The 10,582-nt window shown below is 45.9% G+C and overlaps 2 protein-coding genes across 2 annotated transcripts; one reads left to right on the plus strand and one right to left on the minus strand.

Annotated features, from left to right (window-relative positions):
• Positions 1–579: 579 nt before the first annotated feature.
• On the minus strand, positions 580–1,167 carry T265_15299 (hypothetical protein; the record flags this gene model as incomplete). The annotated part of the gene is made up of 3 exons (XM_009177467.1): positions 580–614; positions 652–904; positions 940–1,167. Coding segments are annotated over 3 exons (516 nt in total), but the record flags the coding sequence as incomplete, so codon positions are not given.
• A 6,498-nt stretch (positions 1,168–7,665) lies between these two features.
• Positions 7,666–8,088, plus strand: T265_10948 (hypothetical protein; the record flags this gene model as incomplete). The annotated part of the gene is made up of 1 exon (XM_009177468.1): positions 7,666–8,088. The coding sequence occupies one exon, from the start codon at positions 7,666–7,668 to the stop codon at positions 8,086–8,088; it is 423 nt and encodes a 140-aa protein (XP_009175732.1).
• Positions 8,089–10,582: the final 2,494 nt, after the last annotated feature.

Consider the following 10,582-nt stretch of genomic DNA (forward strand, 5'->3'; position numbering starts at 1 on the left):
CGAATGGCAAGAGATTCATGATCACGGTCGACTGGCTGCCATCACGGTCACTCACACTGGCATGTGAGCAGCGTGCCTCTGAAACTGTTCCGCATATCCGATGGGATGCCTTGTTCTCACTCAAATGTCGACGACCGTGTGAAGATCGCATCTCGCGCAAACGCATACAGAAAGGAATGACAATAATGGTCTTTCGAAATTGTCGTTAACACTGAATCAACACTTGGTCAAATTAGGGGGCTAGGTACAGTGGGGAAATTTCGAGAACTTTCATAATATCCATTAGTGGTTAACAGCCGGAAACTCCTAATGAACACCGTAACTGGGACTCACACTTGACCATACAATTCCGCTTGTTTCCATTATGGATAGCAACGTGCCCCTTCTGACAGGTTCTAATGATAACAAGTATCAATCTTTGTGCCGAATATATTGGATTCAGCACATTAAATTCACAAATAGAGAAGGATAAAACCATAGTGGAGCGCAAAATGCCGCAAAAAGAATGAGTTTCTGATACATAAGCGGGTATCCATTCAGGTGATTCCAGAAGTTCGTGTACAGCAGAATCTGCCCTTCTCAGGCTGGCATTGCGAGCGTCTTGCCCTTCACAACTAAAATTCCAATAAATGACACGAGGAAGAGACATACCTCTAGTGATATACAAATAGAAGAAATCACAATAGAGGAGTGTTTGCACCACACCCGAAACAATGGCTATCATGTCCAGGTGGCGCTCAACGAAGTACCGGTATATCCAGTTCAATATATACAAGGCTCGGTAAGAACCCAGTGCGAACAGATAGTGTGAAGTTATCGTTTCCGCCTCACCGGTTTTACTAATTAGGAATAGTTGTGGAAGTATCGCCACAGCCTCTAAATATATGGAAAATGCCCAAAGGACCTGGAAAATAGCTCGAACGAATATGGACCACTTACTTCCAGAATAGTGAAACGTTCGTTTACCAAAAGCGCAAGAAGAGCACATGGGACAACGAGAAACTCCAAACGAAAAGTGTCATGGTTACTGTCGTACGTAGCCTTGAACTTCCGATACATCAGAAACACCGTAATATATGAAGAGATGATAAAAACCACTTTCGCAACCGAATTGTACACCGAAACGAAAGTAGTGAAGAGGTCAAGGTAACGAGTTGTGAACACCAACGCAAATAGGACCTGACTACGACCGGATAGGCCTGAAGCTTATGAACATAGATGCTAGGAGCTCACCCGCACACGATCGAGTCTTCCATATTTTTAATAGAAGAATTATTATCGCTACGAAGTGCGATGCATCGCCCAAGAACCTGAATATGTTCATAGCTGCCACCTCATCAACTTCGTAAAACGCCTTGAGAAACGCTCAAGTTAGTAAAACCGAACACATTTAGTTCAACAGGTTCATCGGGCCACACAGGTTTAGGGGCTAGGTGATCTTAGGCTGGGTTCAGCAGATTTGTGGAGACTGTCTCCTAAAAAAAAAGAAGGGGGTTGGATGAGTTTCGGCACTTTTGGTAGATTTTCACACTCTTAATGCTGCCTTCATCCTGTGGGATATTAAAAACCCACTTGTTTTATGGAATGGGTTGAGTATTAAAGGGAAATGGGATGCGAACGACTTGCAGCGTGGAACAGAACACCGGTGGAGGATAAAATCATACATTTGGCTGGCAGATTATAACTAGGTATAATCCCACTTAAGTCGTTTGATTTCGCCATCCCGGACGAGGAGAAACAGGGTGAAATTTTGGTCATGGTCTTCGGAATAAAGTATATCCCCTCTGTATATGAGCCAATATTGCGGCCTTCTGTTTTCTAAGCGGAAGAGATCCAACTGTAGGAGTCTTTTGGGCTGGAATAATCTGCGGAAGTAAAGAAGAATTTGGGTGGCGTATATTGTCCATTTAGGAACAATGGAACCGGGCTAGTCATAGCAAAATACTTAAGTGTCATATTATTCCACCAAGTCACCGGTTAAAAGATGCCACTTGCAGCCGGATCTCAAAAGCTGGAATATTCAGCCGGGCTGGTTCTGTATCCAGGCTAACATGTACATAGTGACTTCAGCAAGCGTTTCTTTGTGCTTCGTCCCGTGAAGAAGTCAGGCAACAGCAGGACCGAATAAGGCAAAACTGAGGCATCCTGTCATTTATGTGAAAGGAAAACTGCAAATTGCGGAAAATGCGTAGCCAAAACAACTGAGTTGATGAAGGAGTGATCCAGTCGGTCGATTTGGTCAAAAATGTGCGTGTGGTATACACGCTATGGGAACACCAGTGGACAGTGATTCTCCAAAAGTGGACAGGGGTTCACAACGTCTGTGTATAGAAGACAGAAAGAAAATTCATGAGCTGAGGCCCAGTAATTGAGGTTGTACATCACCGACACTTACATACTAATCAAAGTGACGGATGCCGTATGCCACACTGACCTTGGACAATTGGCTGTATAGCCCGGCTCAAAAGCAAATGAGCGGGTCCGACAAAGTAGAAGCATTCGCAATAGGGGAATACGTTAGATTGAGCATTAGAAACATGGCGAACCTGTGCATACTCATTGGTGTTCTTGTTGGAGCGAGGTCAGTGGAAAAGCCCCCTGTGAGTGCAGCTTAGTCCGAACGCACAGGGTAGAGCACAAGCTGGACAGAAACAGATAGGCTTGGTAATGTGTTGGAATATTGGTAGCTCGGGTGTATTAGTTGGTAATTGATCAGGTGGCTGTTGATCTGTTCGCCGAGCTTGGCAATTGAGTTGCAAACGTTTCGTCACTATTCGAGGAGACATCTTCAGTGCGCTGTTGGTTGGGTAGTTCCTCTCTTCGTGCCTGCGTTTATATAGTCTACAAAGAGCAGCCTTTTCGCTGTAACCTGAATTCTGATTGACCCGTTCTCGATCTGTATTGCGTCGTGGTCGGCTTCTCTGTTGGTTTTTGACGTGCCTCCTATTTTTAGTAGCTTGCTGTTCTATTGATTTCTTCTTTCAGTCCTTGTTCGGCCTTGGGTTCTGTGGTTCTGGATTTCCTTTGTCCTCAGAGGCTGGTAGGCAGGACCAATCTCAATGCGCCTGTTTATTGCTCCATCAGTGGAGTACCACGCCTCCACAACCTCGCGCTCTTTCTTTGTTCTTGCCTGGCCCAGTATCCTGACGTTATTCCAATCGAAATGGTGTCCTTCCCCATCTTCGTGTGCAGAGATAAGAGTTGGTCATGACTCCTGGTGGCGAGTGTGTGTTCGGTGATTCTGGTTGACAGTTTCCTCCCTGTTTGTCCCACGTAGTGATTTTCACAATCGTTGCATTGAATTTTGTAGATTACGTTTGTCTTTTCCATCGCATTGAGTGTCCCCTTTGGTTTTGATAGTACTTTCCGCAGCGTGTCAGTCGGTCTGTGGGCCACTTTTATGGCGTGCTGTCGTAGTATCCTGGCGGTCATCTCCGAAATGTTTTTTATATATGGTAATGTGATGTCTCCTCGAATAGTGACGAAACGTTTGCAACTCAATTGCCAAGCTCGGCGAACAGATCAAAAGCCACCTGATCAATTACCAAGAGTTGGGCTTTGCAGGGTGCACAAACGTAAGGCCCAATGAGTTGGTCAAATCCGAACAAAGAGCCAAGTTAATTACAACGGGCTTGTCTCGGAGGAGGCCGAGGGCCGCATTTGACATTGCCCTTAGACGCACTGGATGTATGGAACCTCAGAGATTGAACATCTGTATTCCCGGAGCATTGGCTGGGTTTCTTAACATAAGAATAATAAGGACGAGGTTCACCTAATGCTTTTAAAAAGAAGGTACACCACCGCGATCGAGTATCTTCTCAGACTTCAGACCTTATGTTTAGCTATGCAATTGGTATACCATAGAACTGCTTAACTCAATGAGTTCAATTTGTTCGTGCTTGTGTTGTGTGGAAGCAGCCGGGAGCGGAAGAGTTTGTGATCAAGCGACAAAGTATGACTACTGTGGTCGGTGAACTCATTCAAGTTTACAGATACCGTTCCATTGGATAAAGACCAAGTATTTGTGGACAGAGGCGGGCACAGCTTAGTGATTCATTTAGCCACCGTTCTCCGTCATTGTTGCCGCATTTACAGCACAGCTGTTCGATTTTGATTTCCGTCAAAAAACTAGGTCGACCGGACTGCAGCAAACTGATTATCCGACCACCCTCAATATTTGACTGGGGATTCGGGCCCACAAACTGTAGCAGGCGGAACAAACATATTAAGGATATGTGGTCTCGTCTTTATCAGACATGGCGGCGCATGTTTCGGAAAAGATCCTATTTATTCTATTTACCTAGGAGAATTATCTGAGAAATCTTTGGCTTCTGGTTGGTTTCTTCAGCCGACGGATCAACATCGACCGGATTATTCACCGTAATCTTGAAGCAACACCATCATTAACGTTTGCAAGGATGCCGGATGCGTAAATATAAAACTGAAGAAAAAAAGCATGTAGAGTGCCCATCGGCTGGCTGTTGCTTCAAAGCTTGAGGGATTGCGTACATATGGTTCATGCAGCAACTTCCCGGCCGGCACCCTGCTTGCCGCTCTTGGATACCGTTCTCACGCATATTCCCAAGACGACACAAAACAAGAAAGTAGAGCTGCCGGTTGCAGTGGAGGTCAAGTCAGTTCATCACTGACTGTTATGCTCATTGCGTCCCGGCTGTCAGTTATTTGGCATCACCACGAAATACAAGTGGAAGACAACTATCCATTGCAACTTCCCGCCGGCATCCTGCTTGCCGCTCTTGGATACCGTTCTCACGCATATTCCCAAGACGACACAAAACAAGAAAGTAGAGCTGCCGGTTGCAGTGGAGGTCAAGTCAGTTCATCACTGACTGTTATGCTCATTGCGTCCCGGCTGTCAGTTATTTGGCATCACCACGAAATACAAGTGGAAGACAACTATCCATTTGCCTCATTTTCAAAAAAATGCATAGGATGGCCTGAGGATGCTCAGTGAGGCTCAAATATAATATCCACGTGGAAGGCGTTGTCACTTCGAATTAGTTTGGGTTGCACCAACACAAGTCGATACCATCAACCAGGCACAACACACAACTTTTCCCGCTATTTTCATGAAGTCATCGCGTAAATATAAAAGTATAAAGAGGTTATTTCCTGAACACAAGCAGTCACGGATTGCGTCTATTTGCTGTTTTCACCATGCACCTTTCGTTGCTTGGAGCTAACAGCCAGGACTCAGTTGCTGGCAAACCATACTCTTACTTTCCGTTTAATTCACGTAGTAGCTTCCAGTTACGCCACAGTTTTATCCATTATTTCGGGAGCCTTTGCTCAGCCGATCATAACGTCTGTTACCCTTCTTCACAATACACCCCACGCATTTTGCATAACGGAGACCCGGTTATTGGATATTATCGGATGAGTTTAAAAACACTACAGCTCCCTGGTCTAACTCATCCTGTCATCACCCACACTGGCTGGTCCAACGGGCAACCTTCTAGCTTGCTTTCCCGATGGCTGAGCCTCAGTCTTATTCAGCTACACTTGCCCTAACCTTGCACCTTCTGATCAACTGACGCCCAGTACAAAGGGGAGACACAGCTCCTATCACAAATGCTGTTGTCTTGCATCACTGTCTGGATGCACTACATATAGGCCAAGTAGAAGCCCACTAATGAAGATTTGTTGTGTCCACCTACTACACCGTCAACCTCAGTTAGTCCCTGGATCATTGGTCATCCAACAAAAAACTATCCTTACGTAGATTCGTTTAAAATGATGCCATACACTTTAGATCATTTTTCTAATGGACACCGAATTATCTGATGCCACCCGGGAACTCACCAGACGCCGTTCCTTTCACTCATTTCCCTTCCCATTACCCCTTTTCTTAAGGTTCAGACCTCGGCAGTAGACGCTACAAACGCGGCTCATGGCCGTCATTCATTCTGGATGGTCCCCGGTTCGCGCTCCTATGATCCTCCAACTGAATCTAAATTACCCGCGACTCTAAGTCGGTCTGGCTCTACCTATGTCGATCCTGTTGTCTGACCAAAGTCCAGCCGACACAAGAACGCGCATTCCATGGTAGGTTGCCGCATCTTCGATGGTCATTACGGGATTGCTAGAAACCGAGGTATGTCGGTGAAAGGATGGCATGCCAATGATATTCCCACTCTGATGGCATTCTGGTGACTATTTTTTTCCTACCATCGATCTTCACCTCTTGCCCCTTCGAGGACGCGATTACAACTACGAGCAAATTTTTCACCCGACACCAACCACCTCTGAGACAATTTTGGTCTAACACTGCGGACTGATTGTCTGCAACTTACGGCACATCAGGTCTTCGTCGGTAAAATTTTGATACGATTGAGTGTCATTTCTATTAGGCTTCAAATTGGGAAAATCTCTGAAAAAATCCGACGGATTTCTTCTGTCCACAGGATTTCAGTTGCTCCTGCCTGGACTTATGCTTAGCCGTTTGCATATGATACGGTTGCCAGCGTATATGAATGGGGGAACTTCTTCTATAAAACTCTTGGATGTAACTAGAAATGAAGTGTTATTTATCGTAGGACACTAGGGTCTTCGAAGGACCGTGTTACCGCAGATCTGAGACAGCGCCAGCAGGGTGTTGATCGTTGTTAGTATTCCAACTGTCGCGGCTAGTTAAAGAAGCGTTTCGCAAGAAGTGTTATAACGACGTATTCACACGCAACTAGATCTGTTTACTTTGGCTGAGGCTAAGCACCGGGTGACAAATGTGGATGGTTGTTTGTTGTCTGTCAAAATAGCCAACGGAACCCGAAGTACTCCGCGATATCTCGATTCATGTGCGACCAGAAGGTCAAACTACGGGCAATTGCCCTTATATGGCGAACCATGAGATACTCCGCAGACACGCAGCTTTCCAAAAAACACGATTTTTGAAGAAAAGTTCGGACAAGTTCGACAGAAATCTCAAGGTCGGAAAAGCGGTCGGGCATCATTAGCCATAGAAATTCCTAGTGATCTGGTGAACTGGGTCGTCTGTCGCAATGTCTCATAAATTGATGTCCCATACTTGACATCCGGCTAAGCCCTGGCGGGGTACGGACGTGGTTCCAGCAGCTGCTGGCCTGTGCGGTCATCTATGTGCAGCACAGACATCATGGGGTCTTCTTGTGAGGTGGTGCGACCTACGATCAAGCTGGACGGTGCACCAGCTCCGCCAAAGTTATCTGTGCGACGACAGTGACGGAATATTAACCAATAAGGATGAGCGTACGGCTTTGAAAATGCTCCACCGAATGAGTAAGCACGTCAGATTTTAGGCCGAAAACGAAAATTAAGGGTTTGTGGTCGGTTAGCGTAGTAAGTCGATGGCCGTAGATTAACTTGATAACGGCAAAATCCACCCATATAGCTCTCTTCACAGTTTACCCATAGCGTGGTTCCTCTGGTCAAAGTGGGCGCACTCATGGCAGACTTATTATTTCCATCCCCGAAATATGATAAATAACAGAAGATCCACTACAACAAAACTCGCGTGATTGAGATCCGAAAGCGTCCCTAAAGTTCAGAGCTTATTATGGATTTCAGCTGACGGCAGGTTCACAATCCCCAAAATTAACCTGCGACACATTTTTCCGAAGGCTTATTAAACAGAAGTCGGACACTGTGCTTTGCACAGAGAAATGCTTAATGTCAGCCAATAACAACCAAAATAGGAGAGTGCAGGAGACTTACGTGAGCCGGCATGGCCTGAATAATCCGCACTTGCTTGATGTGTCGGAAGGGGGCATTGAAAATAAAACCGAGATGCTCGATAGCATTCACGAACTGATACTTTTGAGGGAGGAAGCGGAGGCTCGTTATGCCAGAAGATCCTTATCCGTGAACCAACGGCAGACCACGGTCGACGTCTTGAAGCCGGATGGCAATTGTTTATATTCACCAATGGCGCGTATTGCTATTCTTGAAGGATCTGAATTATGGCACAGCACCGTCAGGTTGAGTTTTGGTGAAGTAACTGACGATATTCACGCTCGTAGCAAGTTATCGGTTTTAGCTTCGGGTGGCGGTTGTGCAAGACGCTGCGGCGAGATTGCTAATCAATCGGCATGAATGTGAATCGACCCATTTGGCTTCTTCACGTCGATGATTGATGCCTTCCTCGCGGAGTACGAGGCGGGAAAGAGAAGGCCTTGTTGCATAAGATAATAGATTTCAGTGCAGACCTTCGACGGAGCGGCATGCGGAACTGATCTCCCAGGGCGAGTTACTGAGTTGACAACTGGTCGAGGACGGTACATTGTTTGCTTTGTGAACATCGTCCGGAGCCGAGTTGAACTACACCAGCGAGGCGCTCAATAGCGCCGCCGGAACCGGATGTACCCACAACTAATGAATTGACTACAGTGAGGACGGAATAAATCGGGAAAATAACCAAATGCAAACGGTCGAACAAGTTGTGTGATTCAGGTTAATTTCAGTGAACGTCATGCAGCGAGACCCGGTGGAGTTCAGTCCCCTGAACAAGACAGCATGACAGTCCGCCGAAAAATAACAACTCACCGCCATACGCACCGATAGTAGTTCTGGAGGGCCGTAAGAATGAGGTTCGCCCGAGCATGTGCCAGGTATCCTCCGACATAATAGTAATGTTCGACGCAGTGTGCAACTACCGGATGACAGGACTACTACTGATAAGGATTGAAGAGTTGCACTGATGACTGTAAGTGTTGCAAGTACACAAGGCTGATTCCACCGGTTTGGAGTTCGATGTATTCGCCGGCTATCCAAAGTCACTGAGGGCTTTAAGGGATGAGCATTGCCAACAATATCCCTCTTGTGTCCTAGAGTCATGTATCGCCGGTACTGATGCTACAGTGAGAGGTAATGTTAGTATTCAGATGGGGCTGAGTAACGAAGTTGTCAGAACGTGACAGACTAGGAATGTATAACCCGGAGGGTTTAAAGTCCTGAAGGACCGCACGCACAATGGAATGAAACAGGCCCCCAGACTGGATAGGAACATTGTCATGCTGACAGCTGGTCAACCCCTAGTACTCGTAGGCAGTGACCTTAGGCGTTAGCGAAGGGTCAAATTCTAGATGCTTCCAGACATTCAGGTATTACAGTCAAAACAACCACAAAAGGTGTACAGCGAGAATTAACATCCAAAATCCGCTCAAACATGCATGTACAGCGCTTCGTACATAAAGTGTGTGCGGGGACAGTATTCCGGAAATTTTTACGCCCTGCGGAAGCGCCTCGGTGAACCGCTATTCGGCGAATACTGGTCATGAATTCTCTTGGGTCCGGATTCGGAAGTCGATTCATGCACAAGCCAAACTCAAGCAAATGATTGGCTGGTCCTAGTCACGTGATCCATACCGAAACATACAACCAGGGCTTACGAGGCTCAGCTGCTCAAAAGAAATTTGCACCAACGGTCGTTCGTGGCTTGGTGGCCGAGCGGGATAAGATTGGGAGCGGCCCTGATGTTTAGCGGTTCAATTCCGGGCAACGGCGCTCGACACCTTTTCGACTCCCCTGGTTAACATGTTACTTCATAGGACGCTACTGCTTTTGCTGAGGCATATATATCACTTAAATTTGATTCACCGAGATGAAAGCAACCTAACGTTCCGAGTGCAAATTTTTAACTATAATTACATATCCGTGACTAGTTAAGTTTGAATCGAGGTTTCCGAAAACACAAATGTCCAATTACTGTCAAGCTTTCATTAGGAGGAGTGATGTGGGCAGCCAGAAAAAGTAGTGTAAAGAAAGGCAGGTATGTGGATACGTTTCGTGATGTCAAGTTTGCTTATTTTATAGGCATACAATTGCAAACACTTGACGCAGAGAAGCAAATTCACGCCGAGAAGCAGGGATATCCTGCAGTAAATTATCAAAACTGTTCCATGCCATTTCCTCGCTTGCACTGACGGTCCATATTTCCTTGGTTTATGCGCTCTAAACAGTTAACTCGTTTTTTCTTGGCCGCAGGCTATTGACACACCCAAGTTGATTCCGCCGAAACTATAGGGTTTTCGAAGTTGCTATTTTAATGGGAAGTTAGTCTAATCAATTAGCACCTTCCCGTGACATGTTGCACGTAACATTTTTTTAAGTGAGCGAAATGTCAAGGTCACTGACCATCGCCGATTCTGATTTTTTGCCAGTTTAGGCGACATAAAACACGAAATCGCATTTTAGCATATTTTGGCGTTCTTCGGTGATCCTGAGGAATAAAGATAACACCTTAAGAGTAGTTAATGCAAATGCCACCCTATGGGATCAGTCGCAGCCGTTTGTTTGCTTAAGACACCAAAGATTTAACAAATAGGATTTTTTGTTTGGTGAACCTGCTCCAACAAATAGTTTGTTTGGTGAACCTGCTCACAACAAATTTCCCCCATGGGTCTCATGTTCCATTAAGTGCAATAAAGTTAGATTACAGCACAGCAGTGCAGTGGCAGTGCGAGGGACATCCGTGGACGATCCCCTTTCCCAGATATGCATAACTAGCTTGTAGATAATACAGTGTTACCAGAATGCTGTGAGCGTCTTTCCTATTATAACTATGACGTTCTATAGGTGGTGACCACCA

The sequence above is a fragment of the Opisthorchis viverrini genome, assembly GCF_000715545.1.
Source record: "Opisthorchis viverrini unplaced genomic scaffold opera_v5_426, whole genome shotgun sequence".
Lineage (NCBI taxonomy): Eukaryota > Metazoa > Platyhelminthes > Trematoda > Opisthorchiida > Opisthorchiidae > Opisthorchis > Opisthorchis viverrini.